The 23,244-nt window shown below is 46.7% G+C and overlaps 1 protein-coding gene across 1 annotated transcript in view; it reads right to left on the reverse strand.

The window, feature by feature from the left end:
• The window catches only part of efcab6 (EF-hand calcium binding domain 6), a 166,475-nt gene that overhangs the window by 24,214 nt on the left and 119,017 nt on the right, over nucleotides 1-23,244 (reverse strand). The window contains exons 23-25 of the mRNA XM_086008803.1: nucleotides 18,068-18,223; nucleotides 16,120-16,318; nucleotides 1,863-2,054 (exon numbers count right to left, since the gene is read on the reverse strand). Coding sequence (XP_085864929.1) covers nucleotides 1,863-2,054; nucleotides 16,120-16,318; nucleotides 18,068-18,223 — 547 coding nt within the window. The remainder of the gene's footprint in view (nucleotides 1-1,862; nucleotides 2,055-16,119; nucleotides 16,319-18,067; nucleotides 18,224-23,244) is intronic.

Genomic DNA, 23,244 nt, shown 5'->3' on the forward strand with positions numbered 1-23,244 from the left:
GAACGTGTCTCCTGTTATTAGGCTCCATTCACTCTTCCCTTGTCTAGTCTCGAGAAAGAAAGACTTGCATTGATATAGCACCGTTCACAACCACAGGACGTCCCAAAATGCTTTACAGCCAATGAAGTACTTTTGGAGTGTAGTCATTGTTGTATGCAGGAAATGTGGCAGCCAATTTATGCACAGCAAGGTCCCACAAACAGCAAAGTGTTGGCTGAGGGATAACTATTGGCCAGGACACTGGGAGAACTCCCTGCTCTTCTTTGAATATTCCATGGGATCTTTTTATGTCCACCTGAGGGGGCAGATGGGACTTCAGTTTAACATCTCATCTGGAAGACCACATCTCCGACAGTACATTGGTCCCCCAGGACTGATACTGGAGCATCAGCCTAAATTATGTGCTCCAGTCTCTGGAGTGGAACTTGAATCCACAACCTTCTGATTCAACAACAACAATTGGCATTTATAAAGCACCTTTAACGTAGTAAAATGTCCCAAGGCGCTTCACAGGAGCGTTATCAAACAAAATTTGATACCGAGGCATGCAAGGAGATATTAGGACAAGTGACCAATAGCTTGGGCAAAGAGGTAGGTTTTAAGCAGTGTCTTAAAGAATGGAGAGAGAGGTACAGAGGTGGAGAGGCCTAGGGAGGGAATGCCAAAGCCTAGGGAGAGGTGAGAGTGCTACTACTGAGCCACAGCTGACACTAAAGCTACATAAAGAACTCCTCTGATATATTCTGCCATTTTGACGTCAGGATTTGCAGCCTCAATCATATCCTCTTCACCATGGAGTTCAGTCCTTCAATACCGCCATCCCTTACCAAAATGGACTACAGTATCCCAATCAGTCACAATTCGCTATCAACCTAAGCCAAACCTTTATATTTATCCCAGAGCTTCACCTCAATTTTTTTGTCAATCACTAAAGTCAATATGAAATATCAGTAAAAAGACTTCACACACCACTGTGAAATTATGGAGTTATTATCTGGAACTGTCTTCTATGTATGCCAAGATTCAACCACAGAATTGTATCTCATTTATGTTAAGTGGTTCTGTAATATAACCCAATTATTCCCTAGCTGCCAAATATGGGAAGCAGATTCAGCAGCAAAGAATAGATACATAATCTTGTACATGCAAAGTTAGTTTGTGACTTTGACAATATGGTTGGTTGATTGTCCAATACTCATACATGCCAGCAATATGGAAATGATACATGTGAGCTGAGAGGTCAGACCAGAGATAGCAGATCTGACCCAAATACCCTCAGAGGCAGCTGTTTACCTTTGACACCACTGGTAACCAAGAATCGGAGGCTCCCCAGGAAATCTCTCCTGACCAGCCAGAATGTAACACTGTAAACCAAATGTCATATTAATCATCACTTGCTAAACCAGTGTTGTTGAACCATGAATTTTAACCTGGGCCTGCTGGTTCATACCCCAGTATGTATCCTGTAGATATTCCTGTGTTCTCAGAAACCAAAGTTCATTGTATAGGAAATATGTCCTTGTTGCAGTGTTAAACAGTGGAAACCACCATAATAGTAATGCACAATAGAAGCATATATGCCCTAGAGGTTTAATTTACATTGCAAATCTGTTTCTAAAGCCCTTGAATGACTGAGTTAACATTTCAATACTAACATATAAGATAAGTTACAGGATTGCAATTATGAAATGCTCTGTAGTTCTGTATTTTTTTCTAGAGCTTTATAAAGTTGATCATTAAATATTTCCCAAAAATGATGTGTAGATGCAACATGAAGGAGATTATATGTGCTTGTTGAAAAGAAATGTTCAAAGAGGTAAAGGACTGAACAGTTGAGGAATAAACATTAGGACCTTGCTGACCTTGTAATTGTAAATGTTGTAGCTCTGTAGGAAGTCGAGCCAGTCTACCATGTAGTCTGAGTCTAATTTCAATTTGCTGAGCAGGTAATTGAACTGCTTGTCCGTCATTCTGAAGCATACATTATTAAGCACCTGGCGGAATGCTAATGAATTGATCTTTCCATTTCCATATTTATCAAATGATTTGAAGGCCTGAGGAAACAAAATGACAAAAGATCAAGGAACAATGTTTCATATCCATACTCATTACAACTAAGACATCTTCCAGGTCCCCTTAATGGCTCAATGCACAACTCAGCAAGGTACTAAGTCAAATGAACCAGTAAAGTTTCAGACTGGATCCACTATCTGCACTGAGTTAGCCGATATGTTAAGATGACCTCAGCGTCCTTAACTAGGGGAGCGAAGGAACAGCGTTCCTGTTATCGAGGGCTCCTGGTCAATGTTCACTTTAAGCTGCGTGGCCACGCAATGCTCCAGGAGTTCCGTGCAATATTGTTTTGGGCTATGAAGTAGGCCCCGCTTCCCAATTAAATACTTGTCAGAACTCATGCATAAAGAATTGTCACTGGCACAAGGTTTGAGAAGTCTGTTGGTGCCTGCAAAGCCATACCCCATGTCAATACTCTCAATAGAAGGGGGGTAAAATATGAATGGACAACAAAAGTATCTTCCATAGTCTTAGCAGCATGCCTGGTTCTATTTTGAAGTAGACCAATATGGGGAAGAAGCAGGGCAGTTAGATTAGTTTATAACTTCTTTAGCAAAGAGCAGACACAAACATGATGGGCAGAATGGCCTGCTTCTGTACTGTAAGATTCTATAGTTCTGTCGTTCAAACTGTAGAGAATCGTGGGTTCTTAAGGCAACACAAAGATGCATTAGTGTGTGAACATTCTACACATAGGGCTGGATTTTGTTATTGGGGCGGGCTGGGGTCGTGTCATCCGCTTTTCGTGTTATCCACCCGATTCCAAATCGATGTGGGAAATTGATGCAATTTTCACATAATTGGGCAATTGAGTTCCAGCGTGTGGGAACCCATGGCCCAATTAGTTTTTTCAGTCTGAAACTCGCCCCCTATGACGGCATCATTGCTGCTGCATTTAAGGTCTGCAAGAAGCCTTGCTTCTTCTGCAGACTGCCAACCTTTTGGCCTTGGCAGTGAGAGGGACCCGGAGGCAGAATGAGCAGCGGGAGATCCAAGTCTGCTCCCAGATTTGATGACGTAGCCCTGCAAGCTTTGGTGGAGGGAGCAAGAGCTAGTAAGGAGGTGCACTTCCCTTCTTCAGGGAGGAAGAAGCCTCCCCAGCAGACAAAGGCTGTGTGGATCCAGGTGGCCCAGGAGGTCAAATCATTGTCGATGATCCGCAGAACCTGGCTTCAGTGCAGGAAGAGGTTTCATGACCTTCTGCGCACTGGAAAAGTGAGTATGACTTTCCCATCACCCTCAATCTGATCCCCATTGCCTCTCCTCACCAGCACTCAGCTTTAGCAACCTCTTCCTCCACATCCCACTTGACACTGACATCCCTGCACCCTTACCCATTCCCTCTCTCTCTATGGTCACATTCTCCTAACTATTCGGCTATGCAGTCCTCACACTCCCTATCACTGTGATGCTATGAAAATAACTTACAAAACACAGGGAGGGCCCTTGGTCTTGCCAACTCACTCCATCTTTGTCTCCTTCTAACCATCAATGATATGGATTCTCTACACACACTTCATCATTTTCACTCAAACTCCACTTGTCTCCCTCATTGCAGGAAAAGAGAGCTCACAGTAAGAGGGAAAGAGTGAGGACAGGAGGAGGACCACCCTCAGTAGCCCACCTCACCCCTTGGGAGGAGGCGCTCCTGGAGATCGTGGGACTCGAGGACGATGCGCAAGTGGGGGACGGACAGATGGGTGCATCAGAGAAAGCTGGTGACAGAATAGTTTTCCACCTCTCTCAATGACATTGCATGAGTCGCTGATAATGATTCTGAAGCTCTAACAGATGGACTTATGATCATCTGCAATATGCACTGTGCATGTAACCTTGGCCTCACATCTCTGACTCTTTCCTTTACTCCCCTACAGGACCATCGCAAGCACCCATCCCCACTATCCAGGACGAACAGCTTGAGCCTCCAGACTCCTCAGAGGAAGCTGCAACCTCTGAGGGCATAGCGTCAGCAGAATTCAGCCAACCCAGCACCAGCGCAGACACTCACACCTCGGTGGGACCATCGCGAGATAGAGTAGTGTTGTCACCTGGTGTATCACAGCTCACAAGTGAGCATCAGCAGATTGTGGAGACAGGGACAGCAGTGGAGAGTCCTAGTCGGAGGGCACAGGACTCTCCCAGATCGGCTCAGCTGCATGTCGACCCTCTGCCTCTAGGTCCATCCAGAAGAATGGCGGTGCTGGAACTCCAGGAACAGGTGCAGGAGTCTCTGGCAGGTTTTGTCTCCAGTGTCGCTGTGAGTGTGGAGCGAATGGAGGAGTCCATCGCGAACATGAGCAGAGCCTTCGTGGAGTCACTGGTGCATGAACGCAGCACCACGTAAAGGATGGCAACCTCTGTGGAAAGGATGGCTACAGTAGGCGAGAGGATGGCTACGGCCATGGAGGAGCTAAGTCGCCAGAGTGTAGAAAACATGGTGAGTGTTCAGAATAGACTGACATCTCTGGAGGAGTGATGGTCAGCTATTGAACAGAGAAACCAGACCTTCATGGAGGTCCTTCTGAGTAGGACTGCCAGTGCAGCTACGGGTCCCCATGGTCCCCCTGATGTGCAGCAAGGTGCTCTCAAGCCACTTGCAAGTGCTGAGGTGGACCTGACCCATGAGAGGGATGTTGGTGGCAGAGAACAAGGAAGTGGGGGCTCCTCTCCAAGCGCTCACACTTCCATGCCACTGCCAAGTCCTCGGTCAGAGCCCCACCAGAGTCCCCACCCAACTGAGATCGGCTTCTCAACCCCTGCACAGCCGCAGGAGCAGCAGACTGTTGCCGCGCCCTCACAGGTTCGCAACCCCAGAGGAGGCCCGCCAAAGGTGTCGAGACAGGAGCAGCAAGAAAGTGAGCAAGGGGCCTCCACATCTGCTGAAGCCACAGGGGAAGCACCACGTAGGAGCACGCGTAAGAGTAAGATACTGCACAAATAGTCACAAGAATCGTCACTTGGGTGAAATGTGTTCATTTTTAAAATGCCATCAGTTGGTTATTGTAAATAAAAAATCTGATGGCAACTGTTGCAGTTGTGGCATGTGTCATTTCGAAAATTGGACTTCCACATTGAGGGCTTAGGATTACTTGCAATTGTCAGTATGGTGGTCAGAGTGCTAGGAATCCGCTAGTTCTTGGCCATTGTCGATGCTCTGGTAAGAAGCTGCGAGGCAAAAGTGCAGACGACACAAAGCTGGGTGGGAGGGTAAGCTGTGAGGAGGATGTCGTGAAATTCCAGTACGATTTGGACAGGCTGGGTGATTGGGCAGAAACATGGCAAATGCACAATAATGTGGATAAATGTGAGGTTATCCACTTTGGTGGCAAAAACAGGAAGGCAGATTATTAATAGAATGGCAATAGATTGGGAGAAGGGGAAGTGCAAAGAGACCTGGGTGTTATTGTGCACCAGTCGCTGAAGGTAAGCATGCAGGTGCAGCTGGCAGTTAGGAAGGCAAATGGTATGTTGGCCTTTGTAGCAAGAGGGTTCGAGTACAGGAACAAGGATGTCTTGCTACAGTTGTACAGGGCCTTGGTGAGACCGCACCTTGAGTATTGTGTGCAGTTTTGGTCACCTTACCTGAGGAAGGACGTTCTTGCCATGGAGGGAGTGCAGCGAAGATTCACCAGACTGATACCTGGGATGGCAGGAATGACGTATGAGGAGAGATTGTGTCGATTGGGCTTATACTCACTGGAGTTTAGAAGATTGAGAGGGGATCTCATCGAAACCTATAAAATTCTGTCAGGTCTGGACAGACTAGATGCAGGAAGGTTGTTTCTGATGGCCGGGGAGTCCAGAACCAGGGGTCATAGTCTAAGGATAAGGGGTAAGCCATTTAGGACTGAAATGAGGAGGAATTTCTTCACCCAGAGAGTGGTGAACCTGTGGAATTCTCTGCCACAGAGGGTGGTGGAGGCCAGTTCATTAAATATATTCAAGAAAGAATTGGATATATTTCTTGAGGCTAAAGGGATCAAGGGATATGGGGAGAAGGCAGGGGCAGGGTACTGAATTTGGATGATGTTAAGTCCGTGAATGATTGAGACACGGACCAGCAGGAGTGAACACAAACAAGTCTTTACTGGTGGAAGTCAATAGCGAAACTAACAAACAGAGGCTCTCTAGCGCCTTTTATACAGGGGTGGTCACTGCCGGTACTGCAGTCTGAGACCAGTTATTCTCTTAAAGGTACATACACAACAATTCCTCCCTTTTCAGATAAACAGTACATAACATTCATTGAACAACTAAATGATAACTAATTACAATCACAATTACAGTTGCTAGATACATTGGTTAAGTTTAAGCAATTATAAGTTCAGTCTTTGAGGAGGCTTCCTGATTCTGTCTGGATAACGCCTCTTTGGGGTATCAGGTTCTTCTGGCAATGTTGAGTCGAGATCAATGTCGTTGTTTGGTTCATCTGCTTCCAATATCACCGATTCTGCGGTAGCTGCAATTGGTACGTCGATTTCATTGCCAGGTGTATCAGATCGTGGTGTGGAGTTGACGTTTTCCAGTGACTCTAGAATCTGGTCAGCATGGCGTCTTACAATGCTCTCTCCAACGTCCACGGTATACATGAGAGGTCCTTGCCATGTACAAATCGTTCCTGGCTGCCATTTCTCAGTGCGGTAGTCCCGGGCCAAAACTGGTTGACCTATCTTAAAACTCCTGGTCGGCCTTTCATTCATATTCTGAAACTGCCTGTTCTCCACATCTCTTCGGACGTTTGGCTTAACCAAATCCAAGCGGCATCGTAGTCTTCGATTGAAGAACATCATGGCTGGGGTTTGGTTGGTAACCGCATGTGTTGCATTCCGGTAGGCAAACAAGAAGTTGTCCACCTTGTGTTGTAGGGGTATATCTTCATTACACATTGCCTTGATAGCCTTCTTGAATGTTTGGACAAACCTCTCAGCCAATCCATTAGTGGCTGGATGATATGGGGCAGATGTGTAATGCTTAACGCCATTGTTCTTTAAGAACCTCCGGAACTCTTCAGACACAAACTGTGGTCCATTGTCAGAGCAAATCTGTTCAGGCAGCCCATTCCTGGCGAATGTGGTTCGCAAAACTATGATAGTTTTTTCCGTGGTGGTTGAGGACATTTTTATTACCTCTGGCCACTTTGAATGTGCATCCACCGCAATTAAAAACATCGAGTCCATGAAGGGACCAGCAAAATCAATGTGCACCCTTTGCCATGGAGATGAGGGCCACTCCCATGGATGCAGAGGAGCTTGTGGTGGGGCGTTTTGGACCTTCTGGCATCCTGCACAGCTCTTGGTCATCTCTTCGATTTCTCTATCGATTCCCGGCCACCACACAAACGCTCTGGCTAAGTTCTTCATTTTTACCCCACCCAGATGACCCTCATGAAGCTCATTGAGCACTCTATCCGTCAACTTAGGTGGAATTACTACTCTGGATCCACACATCAAGGTTCCTCTGCACACTGACAGCTGTTCTCTTCTCGGCGAGAATGCTGGCAGCAGTGATTCGCCATGTGCTGGCCATCCCTTCACCATCAAATCATAGACCCGTGATAGTGTCGGGTCATTCCGTGTTTCCTTTTCTATGTTTGCATTCGTCACAGGGAGACATTCAACTATAGTCGAGTGGAATAACTCCATTGGATCCACTGCAAGGTCTTCTTCTTCCACCGTCGGCAACGGTAGGCGTGACAATCCATCAGCATTTCCATGCTGTTTGGTTCCTTTGTACTTGATGTCATATTGATGTGCCCCTAGGAAAGGGGACCATCTCTGCAGCCGTTGTGCCGTCATTATCGGTACACTCTTCTGAGGGTTGAAAATGGAGACAATAGGTTGATGATCGGTTAGTAGAGTACATTTTTGACCATGCAGATAGTGATTGAACTTCTTCACCCCCCACACTAGGCTGAGGACCTCTCTGTCAATCTGGGCGTAGTTACACTCGGCAGATGTTAACGAGCGTGACGCAAAAGCTATCGGCCTCTCTAAACCATCAAGGAATTTATGTGACAGTACCGCCCCAATGCCGTAGGGAGACGCATCACACGCCAGCCTGATTGGCAGTGCTGGGTTGTAGTGAGCCAATACTTCCTTTGAAGTGATTAAGTCCTTACTCTTCTGAAAAGCACGCTTACAATCATCGTTCCATTTCCATGCTACCCCCGTTCATAACAGGGCGTTCAGTGGGTGCAGAATTGTCGACAAATTCAGCAAAAACTTATGATAGTAATTCACCAATCCGAGGAATGACCTCAGTTGCGACACATTTTCAGGCGCTGGGGCCTTAACAACCGCTTCAATTTTGTCAGGGAACTTATGTAACCCCTCTTCATCAATCACGTGGCCACAATACGATATCTGTTTCTTAAAAAATTCGCACTTGGGGCGGTTGGCTCGCAGCCCATGTTCCCGTAGTCTAGTGAGCACCTGTTCTAGGTTGTTAAGGTGTTCACTGTCATCTTCACCTGTTACAAGGATGTCGTCCAAGTAACACTGAGTCCCCGGAATCCCTTGCAGGACTTGTTCCATCGCTCTTTGCCATATCGCCGGAGCCGATGCTACTCCGAATACCAATCGATGATACTGGTAAAGATCTTTGTGAGTGTTTATCGTGAGATACTTCCTAGAGGACTCTTCAACCTCCATCTGCAAATATGCTTGTGCTAGGTCAATTTTTGTAAAACGCTTCCCTCCAGACAGTGAGGCGAAGATGTCTTCTATCCTTGGAAGAGGATATTGTACTGTGTGAAGGACAGGGTTCACCGTCACCTTGAAATCCCCACAGATGCGAATCTTCCTTGGCTCTCCGGACTTATTGCTTAACGTTTTCTTCATGACAGGAGCGATGGGTGTCGCCCACTCGCTCCAGTCGACCTTAGACAACACGCCCGCCTTCTCCAGATTCTCCAGCTCTGCCTCGACGGCTGGGCGAATTGCATATGGTACCGGTCTTGCTTTGAAAAACTTGGGAACTGCATTCTCTTCTATTTTTATCGAGGCGGTTACACCTTTAAGCGTGCCCAGTTCTTGTTGAAATACCTCTTTGGCATTAGCTAAGATTGTTGACAATCGTCCAGGAGTGACGTCTTCACCTTTTTTACCGTCCACCATCATTGCATGAATGGAATGCCAATCTAAGTTTATCTTCCTGATCCATTCCCGTCCCAATAACGGTGGTCCACCATTTGGCAGTATGTAGAGATACAATTTCCGAATTTTCTTGCCATTGTATTCGACAGGCACCATTATTTTTCCTCCGGGGTATACTTTTTGCCCCGTATACGTCGTCAAGACGATGGATGTCTCTCTCAAGGGTATGTGTGAAAATAGCCGCTCGTAGTCTCGTCGATTCATGACGGTTAGCGCTGATCCTGTATCCAATTCCATTTTAACTTGGGACCCTGCTATCGTGAGGGTGACCCAAATGGTTCGGTGATCCTCTTTTGCGATTACATTGTGAAGTTTGAGACAGCTTAGTCTCCTGTTTCCGGATTCACTATCGCTCATCTGGTCTTCGGAACTACTGTCCGTCATCTTTTGTACTTTCTTGTACGGTTCCTTAGTAGCCTTTTTGTTGTCGCTGGTCTTCTTCCCAGACCTGCAAACTCGTGCAATGTGTCCAATCTTCCCGCATTGTCTGCATATTTTGTCTTTGGACCAGCAGTCCTTCTGGTCATGGTTAGTTCTGCCGCAGCGATAACATTTTGCAAATCCCCGTGTCATTTCGTGGGTGCCGTATTCCTGTGGTTTTTGTTGAATTTCTGCAGCTCCCCTGGCTGCTGCTTCATACGATACTGCCACGCTGAAAGCCTTATCTAGCGTCAGCTCTTTTTCTGAGAGTAACTTCTTCTGTGTTCCTTCACTCAGGAGTCCACAGACAAATTTGTCCCGTAGGGTATCTGCCAGTCCTACTCCAAACTGGCAGTGCTTTGATAGCTTGCGTAGTTCCATAAGATACTCAGCATTGCTCTCATCTTTGTGCTGAATTCTCCTGTGGAATTTAAATCTTTCTGCTATCAACAGCGGTGCAGGGTTTAAGTGTTCCTGTAGAACAGCAACAATTTCGTTAAAACTCTTCGCCTTCGGTTTGGTTGGAGTAATCAGGTCCCGCAATAGGCCGTACGTTCTAGCGCCCATTAAGTTTAGCAATATCGATGCCTTTTTCCCCTCCGCTATTTAGTTTGCCTCGAAATATACCTCGACTCTTTCCACATACGTGGTCCAGTCCTCTAATGTATTATCAAAAGCAGTGATACAGCCAGTCTTCGGCATCTTGCAAATCTAAAATGGCGTCTCCCGTGCTTTGCCTTCTTCCCCAATTTAACAAAATGGCACCTCCCGCGCTTTGCCTTCTTCCCCGCTGTTGTTAGCGCTGCTTTCCACGATTTCTTGCGCGTTAAATATTGATTCTTTTTCTTTTATTATTTTCCCGTCGTGGAGCGGACCTTCTGGGACACTTCCCTCCCTCTTCTTAGGTCCGAACGCTGTCCGGCTTCGAAGCACCAGCCGCGCCCTGTGTGCTCCACCCTCTCTCTCTCTCTTTGCTTCCCGACTCGCTGCCCGGCCCCGTTGAAAAGCCACCCGATCGAGCTTCAGCCCGCCGCAGCCCAGGAAGGATCAGAGCACTACCTGCCACCAGCCCGATTAGCTGGGAAACCACAGACCGAGGAACCCAGCCTGGCTCTGGACAGTCTCTCCTGCAAGTTTTCAAACCGATGATTGATGGTCGACGCCCGTTTCCCGAGTTTCTTTGGACTCTTTTTTTTTTCTTTCTTCTGGCTCCGACCTTCAACAATGTCGTCTGAGGTGCTGCCGAGTTGCAGGTAAGTTCGTTTCTTACTCGTCGCCAGTGTTAAGTCCGTGAATGATTGAGACACGGACCAGCAGGAGTGAACACAAACAAGTCTTTACTGGTGGAAGTCAAAAGCGAAACTAACAAACAGAGGCTCTCTAGCGCCTTTTATACAGGGGTGGTCACTGCCGGTACTGCAGTCTGAGACCAGTTATTCTCTTAAAGGTACATACACAACAGATGATCAGCCATGATCTCATTGAATGGCGGAGCAGGCTCGAAGGGCCGAATGGCCTACTCCTGCTCCTATCTTCTATGTTTCTATGATTGGCTAGGCTAAGCAAATCTGGCCAAGATGAGTGCGTTCCTTGCATCCCGGGCAGCAATGTTCTCGCGTACTGCTACCGCTGGTTGGTGGGCCTCTGCAAAATGTTTGTTTTCGCTCTCCTCCTCCACCTCCTCCTCATCTGAGGAGGATATGTGAGGAACCACTTGGTCCTCAGGAATCTGCAAACCACGACGCTGTGCCATGTTCTGAAGTGCACAGCAAACCACGACAATTCTGGAGACCCTGGCTGCTGAGTACTACAGGGCTCCACCTGATCTATCCAGGCATCTGAAGCGCATCTTCAGCATGCCGATGGTTTGCTCGATTATGGATCTGGTGGAAATGTGGCTGTAGTTGTAGCTCTCCTCAGCTTTGTTGGATGGGCTCCTCAACGGCGTCATTAGCCACGTCCTCAGGGGATAGCCCTCGTCTCCAAGTAGCCATCCGTTAAGTTGGTCTGGTGGACTGAAGAGGGGAGGCACACTAGACTGGTGCAGTATGAAGGAGTCATGGCAACTGCCAGGGTACTTGGCACAAACATGCAAAATTTCCTTCTTGTGGTCACACACCAGCTGCACGTTGAGGGAGCGGAAGCCCTTGCGGTAGACAAAAATACCTGGATTACGATGGGGTGCCTTAAGGGTCTCATGTGCGCAGTCAACGACACCCTGTACCCATGGAAAGCCTGCCAGATTAGCTAATCCAACCGCACGCGCCGTGACACTTGCTTGATCCTTGGAGAAATGGATGTGATTGTGCGCGATGGCAAAGAGGACATCGGTTACCTGCGTGATGCAAGTGTGTGCGGCCGCCTGGGAGATGCCGCTTATGTCTGCTGCTGATCCCTGGAATGAGCCTGAAGCAAAAAAGTTGAGTGCGGTGGTGACTTTGACGGCCACTGGTAAGGGGTGTCCACCTGCTCCTCTGGACTCCAGGTCTTGCTGCATCATTGCACAGATGTCACCCACTACCTCTCGCGAAAGTCGGAGCCGCCTTTGGCATTGCTGCTCACTCATGTTGAGGTAGCTGTTCCTCTGTCTGTAGACCCTGTTTGGGGGGTATCTCCTGCGCCGACGGGCTTCCATGGGCTGGCGCCTTCTGGCCTGTGCAGCTTCAGGTGGGTGAGCAGCAGCCTGGCACTCCTGTTGTTGCCGCTGCTGTTGGTGCTGCTGTTGTTCATGGTTCTGCTGCTGACGCGGCTGGTCTTCGTCTGAATCTGATGTCCAGGAGGAAAGGAATTAAATGGTTCCCATGCTTCTGGTAGATGCCTCAGTTGAGGAAGCGCTCAGTCAAGGTGGCGAGAGGGGTTTCCCAGGAGGTTACACTGGAGATGGGTGTCAGGCTCCAAACTTCCACAGCTATGGTTATGCCTGCTAAAAGTTCCCCCAGACCGGAGACAACAAAGTCCTGCCACCTGCAAATGATGACTGATCAAATCTCCTATTTAATGGTGGAGCTGCAGCTGACAGTCAGCAATCCAATAGTGCTCCCGCCAGGTTTCACCGTCGTGTTTCAGAGGAGACGTGAATCACGTGGGAAACGTGGTATAATCGGAAAGGCCTCTCAAAATGGGATTATAGTGGCAATTTAGTGGTTGTTAAGGGCCTTAAGGGCCTATCCCGCCTCTTGGAGTCGGGACGGAGATGGGATCAGAAACCACGCATTTGGGAAAACTGCTTGGAGGCGCGGTTGGGCCCGCCCGCCACTTTTTGCAATTTTAACACCCCACATGCCTCCATTCCACCTCCTTGGGTCTGGCAAAATCCAGCCCATAGACTGGAAAGGACTGGTATGGGTGCATGCCTATTATTCCCCTCTCATCCAATTTTTCAACAGGCTGGGCATCTGGGACTGTGGTAGGTGAGAAGTTAGTTGTTTCCTACAGAGGAGGAAGAAAAGGGAGTAAATAATCGAGAAATAATAATGCAAAAGACCCATGGCTCATCTCATGCACCTCATATCGCTGCTAGTTATGGAGCAGAACTGTTTTAAGTGCTGGTTGTACAATGGTGGTTGGTGTTGGAGTGGGAGGCTGTATGGTTGCAAGATACTGTACTAGAGATTTTAAAAAAGAGCTGTTGGAGAATCTGTTTTGTTTAGATGATTCACTTAATTTTCAACAGAATTCTTGTAATGGTGCAGACTCCACTTGGCGCCTTGTTAAGTTATTTTATATGACAGAGGGCCCTGATAAGAGCAGATGGTTGCCCTGTGGACCACAGTTTGTGGAAGCTGCAAAAATAATGATTTATATCTTTGGGGTATTTATCACATTCATTTATCTCAAACTCAAAATTGGGCTTAATTAAGGATGAATCTTTTATTGTGTCCAGCTTTGCTATGCAACTTATCAGATGCTGAGATACATAGTGGAGACAAAACACAGAAATTAATGAGAGAAGTTTTTGGAAATAACAATCAAGGCAATCCATTTTACTTTTCACTTTCATAGAAAACCAGTTAATCTCCTATGACGTTGCACAAAGTGAGTCAAGAACCAAGTGTAGACTTCAGATGAAGTAGGGTTAGAGGACAGAAGGTAATTATATCAAGGCACACAGAGTAAGATAGTGAATGTCCTGTGGGCTGTATTCACTGTGAGTTCTCGGTTGATCTAATGTTTGCATTGTGAGCTGTCTCTCTTTGTTTGAAGATGTGTGTTTTATCTGAGAAATCTTTCTTTTCTGATGTGTGAACATCCCCTGATTCTTTGATCTTTGCCTCTGTTGTTGTCTCTCCTTTTGTGTTACTGCTTGTGACCTAATTTTTGTCTGAGTGCGTAGATTACTGTCATTGTCTTCTTCTTCTTCTTCTTAGGCAGTCCCTCGGAACCGAGGATGACTTGCTTCCACATTAAAAATGAGCTCGCAGGTGGCTGATTAGTCCAATGCGGGACCTACAGTCTCTGTCACAGGTGGGGCAGACGGTGGTTGAAGGGGCGGGTGGGTGGGGTGCTTGGGTTGACGTGCGCTCCTTGCGCTTGGCTTCCGCTTGCTCCCGGCGAAGAGACTCGAGGTGTTCGGCGCCTTCCCGGATGCTTCTCCTCCACTTTGTGCGGTCTTGGGCCAGGGATTCCCAGGTGTCGGTGGGGATGTTGCACTTTTTCAAGGAGGCTTTGAGGGTGTCCTTGAAGCGTTTCCTCTGCCCACCTGGGGTTCTTTTGCCGCGCCGGAGCTCCGAGTAGAGCGCTTGTTTTGGGAGTCTCGTATCGGGCATGCGGACAATGTGACCCGTCCATCGGAGCTGATTGAGCGTGGTCAGAGCTTCGATGCTGGGGATGTTGGCCTGACCAAGAACAGTGACGTTGGTGCGCCTATCCTGCCAATGGATTTGCAGGATCTTGCGGAGGCAGCGTTGGTGGTACCTCTCCAGTGCTTTGAGGTGCCTGCTGTACATGGTCCATGTCTCTGAGGCATACAGCAGGGCAGGTATCACCGCTGCCCTGTAGACCATGAGCTTAGTGCCGGATTTGATGTCCTCGTCTTCAAATACTCTCTTCCTCAGGCGACCGAAGGCTGCACTGGCACACTGAAGGCGGTGTTGGACTTCGTCGTCGACGTCTGCCCTTGTTGACAGTAAGCTCCTGAGGTATGGAAAGTGGTCCACGTTGTCCAAGGCCTTGTCGTGGATTTTGATAATCGGGGGGCAGCACTGTGTGGCGGGGGCAAGTTGGTAGAGGACCTTTGTCTTACGGATGTTTAGTGTAAGGCCCATGCTCTCGTATGCTTCGGTGAAGGTGTTTACGATGGTTTGGAGTTCGACCTCCGAGTGAGCGCAGACGCAAGCATCGTCTGCATACTGTAATTCGACAATAGAGGATGGGACGACCTTGGATCGGGACTGGAGGCGACGGAGGTTGAACAGTTTCCCATTTGTTCTGTAAATTAGCTCCACTCTACTCCTGTGCCCGACGTGTGTCTATCCATATTTTATGGGTGTTTGTTTATGTGTCGCCTAACTTTTCTGTTCTCTCTTTTACTGGCTAAAATCTATGTTTATTTGTTCTACAATTTGTCTCTCTCTCCCTGTACCCCATCTCTGTTTCTCCCCCCCCCCCCATTATCTTTGTAGCCCCAATATGTTTGTCCCTCTATGTTATGATTGAGTAAGTTGATCATAGCTTTAGAGAGGAGCAATGACATGAACCAAATGCCTGACAACAGGCCTTGGATCATCATTGTTCACACACTTGTAGGCTTTAAAAGGTTATTGGGAGGGCAGGGGTACTTTTTTATTTCTTCTTGGGACAAGTGCAACACTGGCAAGACAATCAAAAATAATTTTATCCAAAGAGTGGCCATAAGGATGGCTTATATGAGGAAATACCATTTTGGTTCAGCAATCATCTTTGGTTGGGAGATTGATGTTAGTGTCAGCTGTGGCTCAGTGGGTAGCACACTCGCCTCTGAGTCAGAAGATCCCCACTCCAGGGACTTAAGCACAAAAAGCTACTGCAGTACTGAGGGAGTGCTGCACTGTTGTCGGAGGTGCCGTCTTTTGGATGAGACGTTAAACCGAGGCCTCGTCTGCTCTCTCAGGTGGACATAAAAGATCCCATGGCACTATTTCGAAGAAGAGCAGGGGAGCTATCCCCGGTGTCCTGGCCAATATTTATTCCTCAATCAACATAAAAAAAAACAGATTATCTGGTCATTATCACATTGCTGTTTGTGGGAGCTTGCTGTTTGCAAATTGGCTGCCGTGTTTCCCACATTACAACAGTGACTACACTCCAAAAAAAAGTACTTCATTGGCTGTAAAGTGCTTTGAAATGTCCGGTGGTCGTGAAAGGCGCTCCAGAAATGTAAGTCTTTCTTTTTTGCAATGTTGGGGCCGCACCTTATTTACATTACACCTACCCTGAAGCTGACACAAAATGGTGAGCAGAAAAGTTCTCCATTCAAAATTCAAAGACGACTCACCTTAAACAATGCACCAGAGGATTTGGTGACAATTCCCTTTAGTTTAGTGATCACTTTCTCTGGAGATAGTATTTGAAGGTTTTCAGGTGGAATAAATGTACGTATTGGGCCAGGCTTCACTGCTTTGTCCTCAGTGCCCTCAATGGCTCTCATGAAATCTGAATAAGAAAATTTGCAATTGTGCATTGGGATTTCCAACCTAGGGTGGGGAAGGAGAAGCACAAGCAATTACAAAAAGAAGTCAATGCCACTTCAGCACAACAGGACTCAGACAATATGATAAACCTTCAAACATTTTCCAGCGCACACCGAATATTAATCTTTTATCCTGCTGCACATTATTTAATATTTGGTTAATCATATTCACTATGTTTGCATAAGCATCCATTACCTTGTGTTTCTCAATATTAAATGCAATTTATTATTCACATCCAAGTACTTTTAACAGATGAGGGAGAGAAAGACAATGAAATTTGCAGCCTGAGTGATGGCCAGTAAATACATGTAATTCTGTCACTCAGCCTCTATTTCACCATGCTCCTGATACAAACAGGGGCATTACAGTACTGAGGCACTCAGCTCCTCAGGTGAATAGTTAACAGTACAAATTGAAAGGCATTTAATACACACTTCAATGCCCTGAAATCAGTGGAGCTTTTAAAATGGTAAGTAGAGATGATTGAGTAATGAAGGTAATCACACTTTAACACACTGTACCTGCTTATCACTGAATAGTATCAGTCTCCTTGAAGCTTCCTGCTTTCAAACACAACTTTGTGCCATGTGCCAACTTATACATGTTGGAGCCGATTTTCCTGCCAGGCAGGATGGTGTCACAACTTTGGCACGGCAGGATTTCTGCTATCCCATGCCTGTGCCTGGGCCCTAACTGATTTCCCAAGGTCAAGCTCATTAAAATAATTTTGGAAAACTCCTGGCAGAAGTTCCAACTGTACTGGGAGCCAGTGTCCTTGGATAAGGTTGGGTCAAGTCAGACCATCTCAGATGCAGGTGTATCGGCTTCTGCATATTCCTATGGAATTCCTCCTGGTTCACTAGCTCACTGAGGGCAAGAGGAATGCCCATCCTACCAGTGTATAGTGTTTAAAGTGACAGTAAAACTCCCTTGAATTGTAGAAAAACAGTAAGAAAGCAACAAAAAATAAAATGAAAAATATAAAATCTAAATGGGAAAAAAATAACAAAAAACCAACTGAAATTCAACAAAATTAACCCAAGAAGCCAAAAATAGTCACTCAGAAACACATCTTTAAGAAAATTACTCTCAAATGTCAAGAAGTGAGTTTTAAAATGTGCATGTTTTATACATTACACTTTTGGGGCAAAGCACAGAAAATTTACAGACAGGAAGCCTTCCTCATTTACATGATTTCTAAACACTTATGAGACTAACATGCACCAACATGAGACTGCTGTAATACTAATAAGACTCACAAAGAATAAAATTGACATGCAAACCCAATCCAAAGTAAGCGCAAAGTAATTTTCTGACCCCTATCCCTAACCACTGTGCTGGGCACACACATGTGCAACTGACATATATTGGTGGAAAACTTAGCCTAGTTATACATCACAGAACAGCAGAAAATAGATTAGTTTGCAGCCCGTACAACATTGCACTAATCTGCCTGAATACGCAGAGATAGTACATTCACTCATTACTGTATCAAGTAGGAGATCAATGCACCAGCTGGTTAAGGTCCCTCCATTTAAGTAGAATTCCATCAGCTAGCAATAAGGCCATCTACAGGAAACTGGCTTCAACTTCATTCTAAGCTCCCCAATAAAGAACCATTTGTACAAGACTGGCTTTCCAAATATGTTCATTAAATTCACCAATAGATATTTGCTAAGGAGACTGCTTGTGGAAAGGGTGCATTGCATTCTTATTGGGTGCCTGATATTCAACTATAATGTCTATACATACCTGACCAAGAGCTGTTTGAGCTGTTCTTGACCCAGGTGGTAGTTATGGTCCTTCAGCACTCTCTGGAAATCACTTACCATCACACAGCCATCTTTACTTTTATCTAGTTTAGCAAAGGCCTCGTTAAAGCCTTTGTGGTGATCCCTGAATTTAGCTCTTATGGGTCAAACAGAAAAAAAAACAGGTTAATGCATAACAATTAAATTCCATACTACAGGAAACTTTGTGCTATCCGGCACCGACGGGAACGAGCTGTTGCCATTCCCTCAAAACTGCCGGACACACCAGCGCTGATGTTGAAACATACGGAGATTTTCAGCTCCGTGTGAATCAACAAACCTAAACAGTCGGCAAGCGTCTCTGTAGCATCTCTAGCTGAAGCTGTTGCTTAGCTACAGACCTTGCAGAGCTTGACTGTTGAGAAAAAAGCAACGAAAAGAAAAAAAACCTAACGAAACGGCTCCTGATTTTTGCCGGTGGCTCGAGCTTGCCGGACATTTAGCCTCCGGATAACACAAAGTTTCCTGTAATTCCTTGTTCATTCAGAAGTAATACAAGTGCAGTTAATAGCTTGGATTACTTTCATCAGTAATAATTCCTGACAGGAATAATTCAGAAAGTTTTCTCTTTCTGCATGGCAGAGAATGCTTTCATTCACCTCCTAGGTCACAGGGCAGTTTAATTTGAAAAAGGACAGTTGCTCATTTTACCACCATTTAGAAATGAATTACTTTTATTTTTATTTTTAAAACTTGGTTCTCCTGGGAACAACAAATAATGCATTACTAGAAAAAAAAAATTTTCATTCATTTTCTTTTTTAGAAAAATGCCCAATAGCAAATAGGTGATTTGAATCCCTTCCCCTCCATCCCAGAACCACGAAAGGGTTCCCCTTCACCTTCCACCCCACCAGCCTCCACATTCAACGGATTATCCTCTGCCATTTCCATCACCTCCAGCGTGATGTCCCCACCAAACACATTTTCCCCTCCCCTTTCAGCATTCCGTAGGGACTGTTCCCTCCGTGATACCCTGGTCAACTCTTCAATTAGCCCCAATACCCCCTCCCCTTCCCATGCAAGCGCAGGAGATGCAGGGCCCCAAACACTCCTTCCAGGAGAAACAGCGATTTACTTGTACTTCTTGCAATTTAGTATACTGTATTCGCTGCTCACGACGCAGTCTCCTCTACATTGGGGAGACCAAATGTAGATTGGGTGACCACTTTGCAGAACACCTCCATTCAGTCTGCAATGTGACTCTGAACTTCCGGTTGGCTATCACTTTAATTCTTCGCCCCACTCCCACTCTGACCTCTCTGTCCTTGGCCTTCTACGCTATTCTAATGAAGCTCAATGGAAGCTCGAGGAACAGCACATCATCTTTCGATTAGGCACTTTACAGCCTTTCACGGAGTTCAACAGTTTCAGATCATAACCACTGCTCCCATTTTTTTGTCAGCAGCTGTTGGTATTGATTCTACCATTGCCATTTACACCTTCTCTAGACCCATCTTTTGTTTTTTTTACTTATCCCATTACCATCCCCTTTTGCTTTGCACCATCAACCCTTTTGTCATTTAATCTCTCCTGCCTTCCACCCTATCACAGACCTTCCCTTTTGTCCTTTCGCTCCCTGCCCTCTTTTCCTGCCTCTGTACTTTCTTAAAATCTGTTACATCTCTAACTTTTTCCAGTTCTGATGAAAGGTCATCGACCTGAAACACTGGCCCGTATTTTCTGATGGAGGCTTCCTGCGTGTGGAGGCCTCCAATCTGGAAAAAATCTACGAACTTACCTGAGGGCTCCCGAGGTCCGGACACTTCCGCTCCTGGGCCTCTCCAAACTCGAAATGCGCAGGGCCCACATATCCCAGAGGCGCATGCAGTTCGCAAGCATCCCTGGGATCACGTGGGTCATGGGGAGCCAATAGCAGAAGGAAATCTCCCTTCATACACTTGACAGATAGACCTATCAAACATATGAATGGAGATCACCCCAAAAACACTGTAAAACATTAAATACATTTTTTTAAAAACCATCACGTTTTTAAAATGAGTTAAAATTACAATAAATTAAATATTTTAAACAAAAACTTAATTTTTTGAAAAAAATAATTAAAGTCTTTTAGGGGACTAAAAATAAACTTACCTTTTTAAAAGTATTTTTAAATTATAAATGAGTGAAAACATTTTTTTAAACTTTTTTTCAACTCTTACCAGGCGCAAGATTTCTAAGGGTTTTCTGTGGGCGGAGGTTCTCCAAAATGCAGAACTATCCGCCCGCAGAGGCCCTTCTCCAGGGCAGGCGTCCGATCTGTCAAGAGCATTTTGTGTTCCAGTGAGGATTGTAGGCAGCAAATTTAGAATTGTGCACACACATTTGAAATGCAACCCCAATGCAATTCTAAAGGGATCTGTGGCATGCTCCCTTAGAAGACTTTGGGCTAAAAATTCAGTTGGGCGCCATTTGGGGCGCCAAGCTCGCCTGGGCGCCGGAATTACCGCTGCGAGCGGAGCCACTTGCGCCATCCGGATATTCAGTTTCTGCGCCCCAAATGGAAGCGGGCTGCTAATCGAGGCTTCCCGCGCCCCGCTTGGGGCGCTGAAACTGAATATCGGCGCGCTAAGGGCCGCAGCGCCACCCGCTGCGGCACGGCAGGCTGCGGTACTGCAGGCCTTCCTCCCACTGTTAAGGGGGAGGTGCCTGCAACAGCGCGATCCCCGCTCGCGAGTGCAGGCAAATGAGCCCGGCACCAAGGAGAAGTGCCGGGCTCTCGGGAAACAGCCGGCAATGCCGCGGGGGGGGGGGTGGGGGGGGTGTAGGAGGCCAGGGACGGAGGTGCTGGCAGGCCGCACCTCCACCTTAACTAGCGCCACTACTGCCACAGGTAGGCCCCTGTGTACCGGTCGCTATTTGCGGCCGGCGCTGAAGAGGCGGGCGCGACCAAATATGGTCATCGGGGCGGGAGCGGGGCGCTGCGCACACCGATGACGTCATCGGCGGCGGCGCAGCGCTACAGGCTAACGCCGCCATTAGCGCCCCGCTAAATTTCGCGGTAGGTGTGGCCAGTGGCGCCAAAGCCACTGAGTGCCCTCTTTGGGCGCAAACTGGTGGCGCAGCCCACTGAATTTCTAGGCCTTTGAATTTTTAAGTTAAAAATGATGCATTCTAATTAGTTTTAAATACTTTTCATTGGTACTTAATCTAAAAAAAAGTAAGCAAAGTGACATTTGAGTTTTCAACTGACTAAACAGAAAATTACTTCTCCAAAAGCTACCTCAACAATCACTCTCCCACCTTCAACCACACCCCAGTTCACAGAGACACTCAAACCCCTCCACCCTAACCCTCACAGTTCATGCTGGCACTCTGCTCCTTCTCCCCCTCAATTCAAACTGGCCCTCCTCCCCCCCTTCCCCTAGTTTAACCTGGCACTCTTCGCGCAAATCTCAGTACAAGGTGGTGCTCTTTACCCTCTCCAATCATCCCCAGTTCACCTTGGCACTCTTGTACTTCTCTTCTCTGAATTCATCCTGGCATTTCCTCTCCCCTAGCTCAAGCTCCCACTCTTCTCCCATCTCTCTCAGTTCATGCTGACACTTTCCTTCCACCCTCAGTTAATGCTGACTCTATACTTCCTTCTCTCCTCCTCCTGGGCCATTATTACAGCCACTCAATGAGTTCACCCTGGGTAAGTCCCCATATTTACACCCTCGCCCCTGTGCCTCCCCCTCCATTGATATTTAATTCCCTCCAAAGCACAGCAAACAGCCACCTCTGGGCGCGTCATGCCCTGATAGCAAGACAGAGATCAGGGAAAGCGAGTAAGAGACCTGGGGAGGGTGAACCCGAGACCACGAGGCCCAGAGACCGCGAGGTCGGAGAACGGGAGGAGCGGCCCGAACCAGGACAGTGAATAAGAGGCCTGGGGAGGGTGAACCCGAGACCACGAGGCCCAGAGACAGCGGGATCGGAGACCGGGAGACCAGGGCAGAAAACAGCCTGGTGAGTCAAAAAACCCGGGGGCCTGAGACCGACACGACGACGCGAGGAGAGCCGCCCGGAGCGCGGAGAGCAAACGAGTCCGAGGAACGGAGAGTGGACGATTTTGGAACAAGGAGAGAGAGAGCGAGTCCGAGGCCCGGAGAGCGAGTGAGAGAGTTGGAAGAGGAAAACACCGGAGAAAAAAGTTTTACATAATTCTACCTAAGTTTCATATTATTCAAATTTAGTTCGAAAAAAAAAAAAAAAGTTTAATCTTATCTAAATTTATTTCGAAAAAGAAAAAACCTGAAAAAAGAACAACAAACCCGCGAGAAAAAGGAATAGAAACCCGAGAGAATAGATAAACTACCCGAACCAAGAGCCTGTGAAAGAAAGAGAAAGAGAAACTTTTAAGAGCAACTATATCAAAGATGAACCCCTGAAAAACTTTCAATTTTGGACCTAAAAGTGGGATAAAGTGGAACAGGAAAAAAAAAAAAAAAAATATAAGAAAAAAAGTTATATATCTGAGACAAAAACAAACGACTACAATGAGCAGGGAAATGACATATCCTGAGCATTACACAAAAAATAAAACAAAGGAAAAATACAAGGACATAACACTAAAAAGTAACCCAGAGGTCCTCTACGTTGACTATACCATACACAGAGGGATTAAGACGAAGAACAACCTCATATTCTACACCGACTCCACTCCCTCATGGAAGGAGACTTTAAAAAAACACTACGCATACGTCTTCAGTGAAGGTATTGGCAGTGGAGGCAAACTGAAAATATGTAAAGATGGAAATCTAGATAAAGATGACCCCCTGTTAACCATAAGCTACTACATCAAAACAGGAAAGATCATGATACAGGGGAATGCAGAAAATCTGAACTCCTTCGAAAAAGATTTCCCCCAGTTGAAAACTAATGCAGCCACAAAGAGGACCAATGGACAGGAGGCAATAGAGATTCAAACAGAGGATGAGGAGAGCCAAGCGGAGGAAGAAGAAGAGAGACCAGCAGAGGCAATCACCTCCCTGCCCATCTCCACCCCCCCCACACCTCTCAACGCAAACACAATGCTGAAGGAGAGTCTGTCCAAACTAGAACTCGATTTCAACGAATACAGAGAAACACAGGCCAAGAATCTGAAGGAGGAACTCAAACAGCTGAAAACGGAAAACG

The sequence above is a fragment of the Somniosus microcephalus genome, chromosome 16, assembly GCF_052327205.1.
Source record: "Somniosus microcephalus isolate GS21.2 chromosome 16, FLI_Smic_1.0, whole genome shotgun sequence".
Classification (NCBI taxonomy): domain Eukaryota; kingdom Metazoa; phylum Chordata; class Chondrichthyes; order Squaliformes; family Somniosidae; genus Somniosus; species Somniosus microcephalus.